At 47.3% G+C, this 15,672-nt stretch overlaps 1 protein-coding gene across 1 annotated transcript; it reads right to left on the bottom strand.

The window, feature by feature from the left end:
- Positions 1-1,857: 1,857 nt before the first annotated feature.
- METTL13 (methyltransferase like 13) lies at positions 1,858-13,753 on the bottom strand. Its single transcript, XM_019530785.1, has 8 exons — positions 13,532-13,753; positions 11,570-12,323; positions 9,677-9,876; positions 8,145-8,340; positions 7,019-7,183; positions 4,913-5,125; positions 3,449-3,580; positions 1,858-2,671 (listed from the first exon to the last, which is right to left on the bottom strand). Exons 1-8 carry the CDS (start codon positions 13,682-13,684, stop codon positions 2,397-2,399), a joined length of 2,088 nt encoding a protein of 695 aa, XP_019386330.1. The 5' UTR covers positions 13,685-13,753; the 3' UTR covers positions 1,858-2,396.
- Between the last annotated feature and the right edge of the window lie 1,919 nt (positions 13,754-15,672).

Here is a 15,672-nt window from a genome sequence, read left to right on the forward strand (position 1 = left end):
CAGTAGTGTGGCCTCTCCTGCTTTTGTAGGATTCAGGTAGCAGCACCAGATTCTGATATCTAAGGATTAGCAAGAAGCCAGTAAGGAAAATGACAGTCCTAAGATCAGGAGTAAGAGACCCTTTTTTCTCATGGAGGCATCTCTTAGGGTGGGTGGTAGACAGTACATAAATCTATGAGAATGGCTATATGATATTTGCTGGTTCCATGCCTAATCACATCTGCCACCCTGGCTTGGTGGCAGAACCTAGGATGGGTAGAAAATGCCCAGAGCCTGTATTAGACACCACTGCAAGTGATCCACCCCTTCAGCAGTTGCTTTAAGGCTTGAGAGCTGAGCAGCACAATATAACAGAGACCCAACAAGCTAAGCCTGGGTGTAGATGGGTGGGATAATGGGACTGCTTGATTGCTATGGCTGAGGGGAAGGTGCTTGTCTCGTCTACTAGAGGGTGAGATGCAATTCAATAGAGCTGTGTTTCTCAGCAATCTTTGGGCAGGGATTCTGTTCCACAGGAGACCTAGGCCCACAGCAAGCACTGGCAGGCATGTCTCACAATCAGAAGCGAGGCCTCTCAGGAAACACCACAGTACAGCATGAAGCTCCACTGCTAATTCAGGCAGCAACATCCCTCCTCCAGAAGCCTTACGGAACTGATTGCAACAGTGGCTGCTATGCTGCTGGATTGAACAACCCTATTCCTGGGAAGGTACAAATTTGAAGGCGTGTACATTGAGAGCAAGTACAAATGCTTGGCACTTCCTGCCAGAGAGAGGAAAAGCCACCATGTTCTGACAGGCATTTACAGTCGAGAGCTCAGCAGGCAGTAACCCTTCATTTCTCATCATGCCAAACACTGCAGTGTTGCCACAGACTCATCAGCCCTTGTGGTCTAGCTCAGAGATAACTACTGCAGGACTCTGGTCCCCCTGCTGGCCACGTTCTTCTCAATGGAAAGCTCCTGAAGGCATGTATGCATGATAGCCAAGAGCTTTTTTTGAACAAACACATCTTTTGTTCACTATTAAGTTCCTATCACATCTAGTATTATAATATTTGCAGGGGACCTGACTCTAAAAGAACTTACCCAAGCATCACGCACAGTAAATTCTGCCTAAAGAATTCAGATCTGAATCCAGGAGGACTCAACAGCCCCTGCACAGGTCCTACCAGCACACCTATGGCATTTTTACATGTGCTCAGGGGGTGCTTTAATTAGAGCGGTTCCAAGAGCCCCTCTAATTAGAAGTGCCCAGAGTGTGTCTTATGTTCCAGCATTCCCATGCTTGAAAATGGCAGCAGGGGTGCTTTATCTAAAGTCTGAACAATCTTTAAAGTGCCCCCACTGCCATTTTGAAGTGCAGGGACCCTGATACACAAAATGCAGAGGGGCTGGCTGGAACGTGTTAATTACCACGTTCCACCAGACTCAATTCATCAAGTATGCTGTAATTACAGTGTGTTGGAGCAGGTCAGAGCAGCTTCTCAGCTCATGTATAGGCAGCCATAGTGAGGGCCAGAGACTACAGGGTAAGGAATGTAGGCAAGCTAAAGTGAGAGTTAGGAGGAGAAAGTCTAGTTCACAAGTCAGGCAAGCCTGGTAACACAGCTGTCTGTAGGGTGGAAGATGGAGCGAGTCAGGTGAATCCCAACCCAGGCACAGGAGAGGTAGGACTTGGGTCAGGACAGATGAGGGCTTTCCAATTATGAAGGTGGCTTTTCCTTGCTTCCCCCCCCCCACCACAACATAGCAGTTTTGGCCCTTGTGCTCCCACTGCTGCTAATGGCCAGGTCTTTCCCCCTCCTTTGCCCTCATTGCCCAGGCTGCAGGTCCCTGCTTCCCCAATTCCACTTCTAAAAAGGGAAAAAAAAGACATTTATTTTAAAAAAGCAAAAAGAACAAGGAAGTCTCTCACTGCCCACATTCAGAGCTGGAGGAGAACATGGTAGCAGCACTCCAGGCAATACATAGCTGAAATGGCAGAGAGAGAGGGCCTGGTTCCCCTCCCCTGAACCCTCTACAAGTTAGCAAGGACAGTGCTGCAGTGCCAGGGCACAGTGGCCTTTGCAGATGGGAAGGAACTTCTCACTCCATTCATCAGTGCCCAAGAGCCCCTGCTGGGAAAGTGAAGGACTGCCCAATTTCTTTCACTGCTGTACAGCAACCTGTCATTCTCCTTTAATTCCAGAGATCCTGCAGCCTGAAGGGAGCTCCGAAGACTTCAACTCCACTCTCAAAAGCTACAGTGGATGCACTGTTCCTACTCCAGACCCAGGGATAATCTTCTGTGAGGCACAAGGTCAGGGGCACCACTCTTCACACAGCATTACCCTCTCTCTTCAAACCTACAGTATAACTAGATGGATAGCCCTTTGAGGAGGCTGGGCCATCCCTCTCACACAATCCTCACTGCCTTCAGCATGTCAGACAGAACATAGGAGCTGTCCCATGCTTGCCCAGGCTTCTTCAGTGCCCTTTCCAGGGTCCTGGCACTTTCAAGGATCTCCGAGGTCACCAATTTCCCTTCAGAGTGCAGCTTGCAAAAAAGAATCTCGTTGACCTCCCCCTCAATCCTTCGTGCGTAGAGGAGAGGGAAGACCTCTTTGAGGACAGCCAAAACTGAGTCTTTGAGCAAGGAGTCTCGGCACACCAGGTTAAGCACAAAAACTCCTGGAGCAAGAGAGAGGACAGACAGGTTAGTATCAGAGTGAGTAACTAAAAGGCAACCTGCCCCTTGTACACCAATGCAGAAATGCTGCTGAGAGGCTTCAAATCCCAGCACACCATGGTCTGGTTCGACTGGCACTCAAGCCGAGTACAACATGTTGGGACCAGCAGCAATGCTACACTCACAGTCCAGCTGCCCTCCATTTGTGCCCAGGACTTGGAGCACTTGGAGGCGTCACCACCCTTGTTCAGCAAACATTCATGAGCGCTGGCACCAACAGCAAACCCAGAGAAACCCCATACACAAATATCAAGCAGAAAACAATACAGGATCAGACTGTGACCTCGACTTCTTTGCAGCAGGGAACCCTGAACTCTGTCAGAAGCCCTGTTCAATCAGTAGGCCCACTTGTGAAGCGAGGTCCTGCTCACACAGCAAGAGACAGTACTGAAATAGTGGCAACTTCCATTCAGCACCTCCCTCTACATTAATAAATGAAGCCACAACAATCCCCTCAGACAGGGGCTGCCAGTTGTTTTACAGAGCAGAAAAACCAAGGCACAGAAGGTTTATTCAGCAACTGTGTGGCAGAACCAGGACAAGAACACAAGAGTGCCACTTCTCAGTACCCAGCTTTTACTGCTGGGTCACACTGGCTTTCCTCAATATTTCAAAAGATGCTGACACTTTGCATTACTATGAATAAGTGTACTAGATTGGCATTGGAGCACATGCAAAGGGAAGATTTTCAGCCTGGCTGCAAGATAGCGGCTCCGTACCTTCTGGTGCGAGGATGGTTCTAACCTTCTGCAGGAAGGATTTTTCCACAAAAGCCTGGGGTGGGCAGCTCATTCCCAATGTGGGATCTTTGCTATCTACATCAAACATGACAGCATCGTATTGGGCTGGTGCTGTGAAAGGGAGAACAGAAACCAGTCATCACCCCCAAAGGAAAAAAAAAAAAAAAAGAAGAGCAAGTGCTGGATAAGCCAGCATCAGCCACAGCTGCAGTCATGGGAGAAGTGGCTGAAGTAGTAAATAATCTTTTTGGCTGCTTACAGACTAAAAACAAACCAACCAATCAAAAAAAAAAAAAAACACACACAAAAAACCTAGAGCTTTACTTTACACTCTACATGCCCCCATGCTAAGTCCAGCACATGCCCAGAGGAGACACTGCATTAGTTGGACCTAGCTCGTCCAATGTCTGTATAGATCAGGTGCTGCAGCAGAGCTTTTTTGGTGCTTTTACATAATAGCTGATTGTATTGGCTTTAGATAAAAGCACCAAAACCCCCTGATCTACAAAGATGCTGAGGAGCTGAGTTGAACTAACACACTGCTTCTTCCAGTAAAGCATGTTTTTCCCCACCATACCCATCAGTTCCCTTTGTGTATACAGTCCCTCTATCCTAAAGGAACTCTTAAAGGGCTTTGCATATCAGATACACAGGGGATAGCTTTCCTTCTTCTGAAATGCATCTACCACTGGAGTGGGATGTACCAGCTGTTTAACAATTAGCAAAGTAAGCAAAAGGAGATTGTCAAGCTGGAACTGTCACCAGCTGGAATGCAATTAACCACACTGGAGTTTGGCCCAATTCTCACACTACCAGGAAACCTTTAAAATGCTGGGAAATGGCATTTTACAGCTTCCCAGAAAGGTAAGCACTCCCCAGAAAGCTAGGCAAGGTTCTTTGGGTAGATGCAATATCTTTTATTAGACCAAGTGAGTAGTTGGAAAAAGTTCTTAGCAAGCTTTCAGGCTCAGTCACCCTGTGCCTGATGAAAGGTATCTCTGCTGGTCTGAAATTCCCTGGAGTGTAATCAACCTGAATAAAAGGTCTGTTTTGTTATGGGTGCCCTTTCAGGTGGGAAGTAGAAGTCATGGAGAAAGGGTTGGGTGAGACTCATAGCAATTGCCTATTAAAATAAAGCAGTAAGGGAAACCCTGTAATGATGGCTGGCCCCTGCTTCAGTGGAGTCTCCTGTCTTGTGCTTCTCCTTCCCTCCTGTCCCATCCCTAAATTGCTTGGACAATTAGAGCTGGGGATCCCAAAGGTTGGGCTCACTGCCCAAGTTCAGGCAAGGGAGGGACTCTTCTCTGTCTGTCAGTTGGTGTCACCACAGGAGTGGCACTAGGCAGCCATGAGGGTGCTGTCACTCCATTTGTTAGGGGGAGGGTACATCAGCTGAGGGAACTCTGTGAGAAGTGTCAAATGCCTCAGAATGCTGTTTGTTACCTTCTGCTGCAAGCTTAGCTATGTAGTCCAATCCATCCGAGATGTGAACGTGCATCCTGTCTCCCTGGGAAAAGTCAAACCAGCACGTAGCTACCTCTAGCATGGAGGGATCGATTTCAACCACCTCAACGTGGGACTGGGAGAAATAGTCACGAATGAAGACTGGCAAGCTGCCCCCACCCAAACCGATCACCAGCACCGCAAGCCGGGCCTCTGCAGTTGAAAAGCAAACAGGAAAATTAAACTTCACTGCAATTCAGCGCCCGTGCTCCAAGGCCTGAGAGAGAGACATGAAGCATCACTGCACTTAGTGGGCAACAGAGTTGCTGCTGGGGTAGAATTGGAGCACGGAAGGTGCCATCTCCAAAATACATCTCAACTTCTCTAACCCAGCTTTACAGACCAAGAACAATCAAAACCCTTTGCCCTCCACATCCCAAAGTTGGGTTTAATATACCCCTCAATTGTGGTCTCATCCTGCTTCCCTTGCTTCACACCTCTGTTGATTGGATTTAGATAATAAAAAGCAAAGCTTGCCTTCTAATAATGGTTTCATCTGGCCCTGAAGAGTCCTGAAACACAGCCCATGGCACCCTTTTTCATCTGACCTGGTGCATATTTCCCTTGCCTCACTTTTGCTAAGGGCACATTACCTTGCCACTGGCAACTCAACCCCCAAAAGAAAGATACAAGCATAAGAAGCGAGGTTCATTGCAATGGAAGCTCAGCATAGCTTAGGTGTCCAAGTCAGCAGACAATTCAGTCCTGGACCAACATGGCTCTACCACTTTTGCAGCTCTACAAGAGTGGCTGTACCCCAGCTGTGCAGCACCTGTCCCAGCCCCACATCCTCCCTCACCAAGGGGGCCTCGATCTTCCCCCCTCATGCCCCTTCCCTCCCCCACAGACTTACCAATTGGACGCTGCTCTCTCTAAGCTAGCAGGCTGCATTCCTGGCTGTGGGCATGCTGCAGCTGTGCACATGCATGCAGCATCTATCAGTGACATTACTGACCCCATCAGCCAAAAAAAGCCAATTGCCAATAACGTCATTTTTCTTTCATCAGTGCCAATACGATATGTACTGATGCATCAGTGCACCTCTACTGAGCACTCAGCAAAAGCGAGAAACAAAGAGAGCTATACAGACAACAACAGGACTGTGCTATCTCCCTCCACTCAGCTGCAGTACTACAACTTGACTGAGTCCATAAATGTCCTTAGGATGCTAAGGCCACCCATGCAGGCACTGCTAGCTGGTTTTGGGTCACACAGAATGCTTCCTGGGGACTATCCTGAAAGCACTTGCCTACTGACATAAACTGTTTCAGACTAGCTCTGCAGAGACAGCAGGTCAACACACTAACTCAAGTATCTCCTAGCACCAGGACATAGTGGCATTGTTACCCACTTTATTTCCATGCCAACTGAAGCCCAGCATCCAATCAAGAAAGTGTCCTGGCAACAGACAGGGGACACAGCCCAAGTGAGATCTCAGCTTTCTTCCAAGCATACAGGACTTTATGCTTCTATAAAGAATCCCACTGGGGGAAACTCAAAACACTTTACAAAGATTAACCAACATAACTTCACCCTGATGGAGATAGTTTAGCATTTCATGGATAGGAAAGCTGAGTTACAGGGATGCTAACTCACATAATGAATTAGTATGGGAACAAGGGATGGAAACCAGCAAATCCTAATCCTACCTGCCCCCAGGTCCCTTGCTCTAAACACTAGACCCAGTCACTGCATCATAAGTGTTTTATGTTTTTGTAGCACATTTCAGACTAAGGAAGGTGAAACGGCATTACACAAAGATGACACCATTGAACCCTGCCACCTCTGGAATGAAGAAGTACAACCACCCAAAGCATGACTTGGAGACAACAGAGACTTAAACCTGCAACAGGCTCAGAGGATCTGCTAGGCCTGCCAGGCTATGTTGCCACTAAGCTTGAACTACTGACTGTTTTATCTCTTCATGACCCAGAATTGATTCAACTGAGCCAAGTTCAAAGCAAACACCACTGGAGACCTTAAAGACACATCCTCCGTTTGCTATGGCAGGTGGCCCGTGGCTTTAACACCTCACTAGCACTATACCTGGTAGGGTGTCAGGGTTCCTCAGCAGAGATAGGCCTGCGATCATGGCCTTATGGTGTTCACAGCACAGGTAGCTCTTGTCGATCATCTGAGCAGCTGACACTGGGGACACCTCAGCAGAGGCAGACACAGGCTTCTTCTTGTCCTTTTTTCGTTTCTTTTGGCCTGAGCAACAAAAGATATTGGCCAGATGGACAGACAAAAACACTGAGGGACTGGAAACAATTAGCTTCAGCTTGGGACAACCAGACACCCTAAGAATGCCAAACAGTCAACACCGTCCACTTTCCAACCGGGTTACTGAAGCCTCATTCTCTCCAGCCTCTGACAGTATGCTAGTTCCTCTCCATCCTGGACAAATGCCATTTCCAGCCTCCCCTTCCTTCCTCGGTGCTCTGACCATATCACTCTTCTCCTCAACAAACCCCTTTTAGTCTAGGAAAATCTCTCTCTAGTTACTCATGCCAAGGCAGGCAACAACCTACTTTATCCTCTGAAGAAGTAGGTTGTTGATTATGAACGCTCATGACTCTAAATCAGTCTCCAAGGTGCCAACCTGCCCTACCTTCCATCTGACTTCAGAATAACACAGCTAACCATCTCCGTGCTCACAAAAGCCATCTTCATGTCAAGGACAGCAAAGACTTCAAACAATGCTGTTCAACAAGGAAGTGGGGTGGTCTGAGTTTCTGGGGCACAGCTCTGTCCAGTTGGGCAAATTCAAATGGGATATAGTTGCTACTGCAGCTGTTGAGCTCTCCTTTACTGAGTCAGGACTGTTCAGTTTTACTCTCTTATTTTCAGCATCTAGCTCTCACCTATTCTTAGGGGTTTATATAGAGTGGTGGAAACTCCATCAGAGCTCTGTAAAATCAGAAGGGATAATGGAGTCAGAGAATGTGTCTTAAGGCACAATGCCATAGCAGACCATAGGATGAACTACAGTATCAGGGATACAATATGGTTCTTTCCTTTGCTTCTGTGATTCTCTTCCCTGGAGTCCCTCATACCAGACATTATCATCAAATCTGCTGCTACTCTAGAATCATACAGCTATTTCTGCTTCCATTCCAACTCTTCCCAGCTCCTTACCACACCACTGAATACAGTATTCTTAGTTGCATACCTTTGGTGGGTACCCTGGATAATAGTCTGGCTTCTGACTGCACCACGTTTCTGTTGCTGAGGAAGATGAGCCGACGGAAGTAACACATTTCATCCCCTTTCACGTCTTCTATAACGTACTCCCCACTTGTGGTACTGGTGTCACGGTGTTGAACAGTCCGGACCCCAATGTCCCCACCTACAGACAGAAAAGGCACCTGGAAAAATGGAAGAAAATGAGGAAAACTAACTCACAAAAGGAGATAAGAACAAGCTGCAGGCCTATACACTGCAACTGAAAATAACATTGAAACAACAATGCCATGAACAAAAAATAGTGTGGTACTTCAGTCTGAGGTATGCCCAACTTAAAATATCTCCTCCTCCCCTCCCCAGTCCCCACATAGGCTAATGGAGACCTAACATATCATTAGCACCGTGTGTCCTGGCTTAACTGGTCCACATCCAGGAGCAAGATGTGAGAAGGTAGTACTGAATGCATTGTTCAAAGGGGTTCAGAATTGGGGTTGCAGATCCGAAGTCAGTCTGTAGTCAAGCTATCCCTAAAGCTTTTGAACCAAGTTGGGGATAGTCTTATGAGACCTGTTACTCTCATGGGATTTTTAACATCTTGGCTCACCATCTTGTGAGAGTGGGTGTTCTTGAGAGATTTAGAAAGCAAATCTGAATTTACTGGAATTTGAGAAAGGTTTGGATTAGAGAGTCTGGTTTTGCCTCACTTCTCCTTCTTCCACCTGCAAAAGACTGACAGAGTCAAAGTTTGACCAAGTGGTATCTAAAGAGTCACAATAAACTCTTCCATGCCTCCTCCTAGAAAGCCTGGATAAACTACAGGGATCCTAAGAGCTAGCAGGATATTCGATGCAGTTGACTGAGAGGAAGAGAAGTATTATTAGGTCTGTGTGACAGTAGTTCACCCAGTGCTTTTGCTACCATGACCAAGATATTAATTCAGATACAAGAAACAAGGTGTATAAATAACTTGTCTTAGGAGTAGCTACATCGTTCACTTTTCAGGGAGGGTGGAATAAAACTACAGCAAGGTAAGGGAAGGCTCTTAAGAGCCAGATAAAGTGGGAGAGATTAAGGTCACAATTCTCAAGAGGCACACTGAAAATTATCAACTCATTTTAAGACACTGTAAAGGAACCAGATTTCTATAAGGTCTCTCAAGTAAGACCCCTTCACCTCCAAAACAGGCATCCCAAAGCCAGAGTTATACGAAATAAAAAATGATTAGAAACAGAGTGGGAGTGGATATATAAAAACAGCAACTGGATACCAGGCTGCGCCAGATCCAAAAACCCACAACCGCTATCAGACCTGAGGGCTGCAGCTCGACTCCATTTCTAGTTAAAAGCAGAACCTGACTGTAAACAGAGATATGGAGAGCCCACTGCTTTTGCAACCAAGAGTAGGCTCAGTCCAGGCCAGTGGGCAGGAATTGAAAGAAGTAGATTAAAAGCTGTAAGGTGCAGGATGTGCTGAGACAATGCCTAGAAGGTGGAGCATGCCTTTGAGAATGGAGCTCACCTGTTGATGGGCTGGGAGGCCAGGTGGTGCCAGCTCCATCACTTTTCCCGACAGCTCAGTTTGGATGCTTTCCATTCCTTTGTAGTGCTGATCTCTGTGCAAGGCAACTGTGATGAGCCGCCTGAACCCCGCACTCGCAGCCAGCTGCTTCCGACCGTCCTCCATGCCAAACAGCCACTCAGTTTCTCTGCCCTGTGGTACTAGAGAAAGGGGTTGCTAGCAGGAGACAAAAAACAGGTAATACTACAGGTCCTGCTGGTTCATCTTAATCCTTGTGCTTTGGCTGATCAAGGCAGTTGCCTGCTTCCCCAGCACAAGGGCAACTTGGACTAAACACCATGTTCCAACACACAGTATCCCTATGCTGCTTGGATCAAGGTAGAGCCAGTATGCAGTGTGCTTCTGGAGTCTTTGGGGCCTCCTATGATTATGCCAAAGAGGAAGACAGTTGTGATCTTCTCTGTTTGCCACATTAAAGCCCTGCAACAAGCTGAAAATGCATCAGTGAGTCAGAGGAAGGGACTCCAAAACTATCATATTCATAAAACAAAAGGTTTGTGGTTCCTGCACCATAAAGACCTGCTTGTCTGGAAAAGCTGCCTACTTGGAGTCAGTGTCAACAAAATAATACTTAATGCTCCTCAGGGCCTTTTCCATGTATAGATTTCAAAGTATTCATAAAAGCAGAGCCCTGAAGTTACAAACAGGACAACTGAGATGAAGAGGTTTTTAAGGGACTTGTCCAAGGGCACAAAGTGAATCAGAGGCAGAGTAGGGACTACAATCCAGGAATCCTGACCCTGGTATGCACAAAGGACTGAGAGTATGTTGCTTCTCCTGCAAGAAAATCAGATATGCCACACACTCATGACAGACAAGTCTACCACAGTAACAAACAAATTACAACTATTACTGACAACATGTTTGACAACCAAAGCAATGCTGAATATTTGAGAGAGGTCTCAGATTCAGGAGCTCCTGCCGATTCTGTATCCAGCTCCTTACTTGCCCAGATGCACCATTTTTCACGCATACAAACAAGGAGGAATTAATTGGACAAAGTTTATGTTATTAAATAGGCATATTCCTTTTTGTGCTAATTTATACTGGGTGCAGATAAAAACAGGACAGAGGAAGTTAATGAGAATGAAGACTGCATTACTGACATCTTCTGCTTATTAGGAGACAGATTCTTTAACTGTACCTTCTACGTGGTACCTTCCTCCAGAAGTAGCTCCAGCAGTTGGGCTCTTCCCAGGGCTAAGGTACCATTCAACATAAAAGGTGGTAGAATCAGATGCTACCCATTAGGAGAAACAATTCTGTCATCCTGCATTTGCACTCCAAACATTATGAGCTCTGATGCAATAAACCCCAATTTTTAACAACATCTTTAGAGAACACACCGAGGTACCACATGGGGAAGGTAAGCCTAACCAGTCATACAGCCCATTTATATCAGCCCTTAGACTCCCAGACTGCGGCCACTCACAAACCCTACACTGTTTATTATCAATAATAAAGTGATGATGAATGCAGAGATTGATAAAATGGCAATATAGGGCATCTTATTATTCTGATCCTAGACTCCCAAAATTTTTCACACACAAAAGTTAGGGCTCATTGAGGCACCTTGAACAGTGGCCTTATTTTCAGAAGTACTGAGCACTCTTCAGCCCCCATACAAGTCAGTGGAAGGGGGCAGGTGCTCAGGTGTAAGGCTCCTACTTCAAAGCCTAACATTAGACACCACTTGAAAAATCCTGACCTTGATGAGGTCAGTGAGAGTTTTGCCACTGGTTTCCATGGGGTTATTTGTCCTCCTTCCTATCTTGAAATTCTTGACCAGAGAATTATCCCATGCAAAACAATATAGGAAGGAACAAAACTCACTGATGAAGATGGCAAAGTGATTGTCCCGAGAAGGTTTCACTGATGGGCTATCCACCACATGCAGGGTGTAGCGAGGTTTCCTGCTGTCTTTATCATACAGGTCCAGGGAGACATGTCCTGCACTCAGGTTTTTGTTTAGCTGGTTGCGCAGCAGAGCGTAGTCCTGTCTCTCCCTCACTGCCTCAGCCAGCTGCTCAGCACTTTCTACTCGCACTGGCTTGTCCTGCTCATCGGCACAGATCTCAAGGATCCGCAGAGCCGAACCAGGGATCTTCTTGAATTTGGTCATGACATAGATGAAAACAGGCAGGACAAACTGTCCCCTGGTTTCTCCAACCTCACTGCTTGCAACCCGGTGAATACGCACCATCCAGCCTTCCTGGGAGAAGTAGGCCACTGCCTTCTTCACCACATGGGCCTGAGCCAAAGAGATGCATAGGTAGCGGCCTCCAACCTGAAGAACCCGAGCAATCTCTCCTAACATCTTGTCCACCCTTTCCAGCGTGGTCTCCTCTTCATCAGTTAGGACAGCATCAAGGGTGCCCTTGTCCAACACCACTTGGAACTGGGCATCCTTGAAATCCATCTGCAGCATGTCCATCAGCAGATAACTCATCTTTGGCCTCCTGCCTGCATTGCGTTCCCTCATCTGATTGATTGCCACCTCGCTGATGTCGATGTTCACGAGGTCCTCATAGCCGACATCATACATTTGTTCGCTTAGTTCAGAGTTGCCACAACCAACTACGAGCACCTGAGAAATTTTAAGAAAGATAATAGGGCTACTTTCCTGGAAATACACAATGTATCCACTGGGCTAAACAGGACTAAGTGCTTTATAAACAGATGCCACAGAGATCTACCAATAGTGGAGTCTCTCCATGACAAAACAGGGATCCTGGTTTTCTCCGATAAAAAAATCCCCAATTTTTCAATTAAAAAAAAAAGTAACCCCAAATCCACATTCTTTCATGATTAAAATGCAATGCCACTAAGATACAGCTACTCCTTGTTTAATATCATAGTTACATTCTTGAAAAACGCAACTTGAAGCAAAATGTTAAGTGAGGGGTACCTGTGTATACACATGCACACACTCGCATCTTAGTGGCATTTCATTTTAATCATGGAAAAATTTGGATTTTGGGTTACTTTTTTAAAATCCAAAAATAGGGGGCTTTTTATTTTTTTATTTTTTGTTTTAATCAGAGAAAAGCAGGAACCCTGGTGATAAATTTACCCATCACTTACAAACCAAGCCTTTGCAATAAACATATTAAGAGACAACTCACCACATACCTCCACAGAGAACATAGCCAACATGTATATTTTAAACACCCCCATTGGTAAACTGGAGTGGCAGAAATACTTAACCAATATGCCGTCTGAAGAGAGCTGAAACCCAGCTGCAGGTCCAACGCGAGCAGACAGACTACAAGCACCTGAACTAAAGTTTGGCTAGGATATGAGGATCCATGCCATCTCCCTGGAACCCCCTACTCCTACCAGAAGTTTCCCAGGATGAGTTATGAGTGTTTACCTGTTGGTCAGCATCTTTCAACAGCAGCACAGGCTATTAACACAGCAGGGGCAAAACAGGTGATAACTTGAAGGGGATCCTTATCTGGATGCAGTGAAAAGGGCCCACAGGGCTCTGCCCTGAAGCTACGTCCTAGCTTGGGGATTCCTACCCACCCCAGGGAGGATGGTGGGGAGCCCTCCTGTTCCCCAATGGGTCGGGGCCACTTTAGGTTTCTAACCAGCCCTCGGTTTTGCTACTGGGCTGCATCCAGCTGTGGTTATGAAGCAGCGATCACTTCAGCCCCAGTGCATAGGACAGCAGCAGAGCCCAGACCCCGCTACACCTCCTCCACCGTGTCGGGAGAGTCAAGGCCCTATGCCACGGAAAGATAACCAGAGTTGCTTGGCACCGGCTGCGCCCTGCCCTCCTCCCCTGCTCACCTTGTCTCGGGGTTTGATGTACTTGTGCAGCACCCCGCACAGCTCCAGGTAGGTCCCGTACCACTCGAAGGCTTTCTCCCCTCGCTGCTGGAAGAACCGCTCCCAGTACTGGGCAGAACCGAACTCCTTGGTGCTCTTCGGCAGCAGGCTCATGGCGAGGCCGCCGGGAGCCGCAGCTCGCACGCGGGCGGCGGGAGGGGGCACGGGGCAGCCGCGACCACAGCCCACTCTCAGAGACGCCCCCGCGCACGCGCAACTCTCCCCCAACGCTCGCTCTTGGAATGCTGGGACTATATCCGGGTTTGGTGTCTCCCCATTGAGTCCGCTTCTCGCAGCTGATTGGACGTTTCTTTGTTCCGGCTCTTTCCCTATTGGCTCGTTAGTCCCCCCCACCCCTTTTCTGGCGTGAGGTTCCGCAGTCTCCATAGAGCCGGGCAGTTGCTTTCCACTTCGTCCCTCCGTGTAGGTGAGGCGGCTCCGGCCCCACGCCTCGCCAGTGCTCAGTGTAACTTCAGCTCTCTCTCCCCCTGCGGTACCTGCCGCCCTCTAGGGCCCACAGCTGTGGCTGCGCTGTGGGAGCTGCATCTCCAGGCTGCCCAGCTCTGCGGCTTTGCTTCCCTCCGATAAAAATCACGTCCTATCGCTGGTGCAGAGGGAGCCTGGGATCATGATACCAGGCTCCCCCTGTATCAGTAGTAAGGTACCACAGCTGTGAGCCCTGCAGTTGACAAAGCTTGTAGCCGGAGCAGCACTGCATGCACTGAGCCCCATCAGTTGTGGGACTCGTAACAAGGACAGCAGGCCAGGCATGCTTTTTCCCACCTAAGGTTGAGTACGATCAGAACAAATGGCACAGGAGCTTTTTACATGGGTGTCTACGTTGCAGACCTCAACAGGATCAAAGAGGGAAGGAGACAGGATGTGCCTGTGGGTGATGGATCTGAAGATGTACCTCTTCCCATCTACTCTCATTATATCATCCTTCTGCCTCATACCCCTTCTGAACCAGTATGATACCTACCCAGTGTAGGCAACACTGGTTTGATGGGAAATAAGGCTTTCTACCAAATAAATACCAGGAAGTTTTTCAAGAGTGCTATTTTTCCTTCTAACCAGAAGCACAACCATACCAGGTAATTCTCTCCAATCTATCTAGCCACCTCTCATTCTGCCAGGAGTCTGAGGAGATCTAATACAATATTCTGATTTCACACCATTGCTTATGCAAACTTGGCCATAAACAATGACCTATTTGTGCACCTAGATTTTATTGGTGCATACTACTTGTACTTATAGAGTTCTTCTGTTCTTCTAGTGCTGTAATCCAGGCTTACTAGTTTCAGTGCAGAAGGAATTGGAATTTTGATGAAGTGTAGTATTGTGAAGGGGGGAAAAAAAGAGTATTCCAACATTTAAGACTCAACAGAATACCAGCAGGGAATCATGGGAGTGTGATAACTGAGGGTACACTGGCTACTGCAGATGCTACAAACAATTCATTTATTAAAGCAGTTGCAGTTTTTTTCAAGTTGAGTAGAACTTATGGCATGTTTAATTCCAACAATATACAGCAAACCACTGCTGCAAGTTTCTTCTTGATACATGAGTAACCTTGTATTTCATGTCCATGTAGATATGCAAGATGTCAGCTAGGAATCAGATATGTTTACTATAAACAAGAAGTAGGACATTTTAGCTAGTAAGATTAAAACGCACAACCTGAGAAAGGGAAGGTGATTGCTTTAACCAGTAGGGCTGTGTAAACCTTTGGGTGCTGATTTGATTTGGAGATTGGTGGCTGAATCTCCAAAACTGAATCAAATCAGGGAATCACTTTAAAAGGTCCAAATTAATTTGAAGCTCTGTGAATCTATTTGGAAAAGATTCAGAGCTTTGGTGATTTGGGCAGCCCCCGCCTGCTGCAACAGGGTGCTGGACCCAGGCTCCAAGCTGGTAAGTATGGGGCAAGGGAGAGGGCCCTGGAGGAGCAGGGACGGGACTGTGGTGGGGACTCCTGTCAGGCCTCATCTCATGCCTTCTCCCCCAGCCCCCCCTATGGCTGCCCCACCCACCTGCCCCAGCTCCTGGCCCTTTTAAAAAAAGCCCCTACTCACTGGGTGCTGCCAGGTAGGGGGTGATCC

This window comes from Crocodylus porosus, unplaced genomic scaffold, assembly GCF_001723895.1.
Source record: "Crocodylus porosus isolate Cpor-Errol unplaced genomic scaffold, CroPor_comp1, whole genome shotgun sequence".
NCBI classification, from domain to species: Eukaryota; Metazoa; Chordata; order Crocodylia; family Crocodylidae; genus Crocodylus; species Crocodylus porosus.

Coding starts and splice junctions, on each gene's coding strand:
- METTL13 (XM_019530785.1), bottom strand. CDS start 13,684: ATGAGCCTGCTGCCGAAGAGCACCAAGGAGTTCGGTTCTGCCCAGTAC. Junction 12,324..13,531: donor ACATCAAACCCCGAGACAAG/GTGAGCAGGGGA, acceptor AAAATTTCTCAG/GTGCTCGTAGTTGGTTGTGG. Junction 2,672..3,448: donor AACCATCCTCGCACCAGAAG/GTACGGAGCCGC, acceptor CTCTTGCTCCAG/GAGTTTTTGTGCTTAACCTG.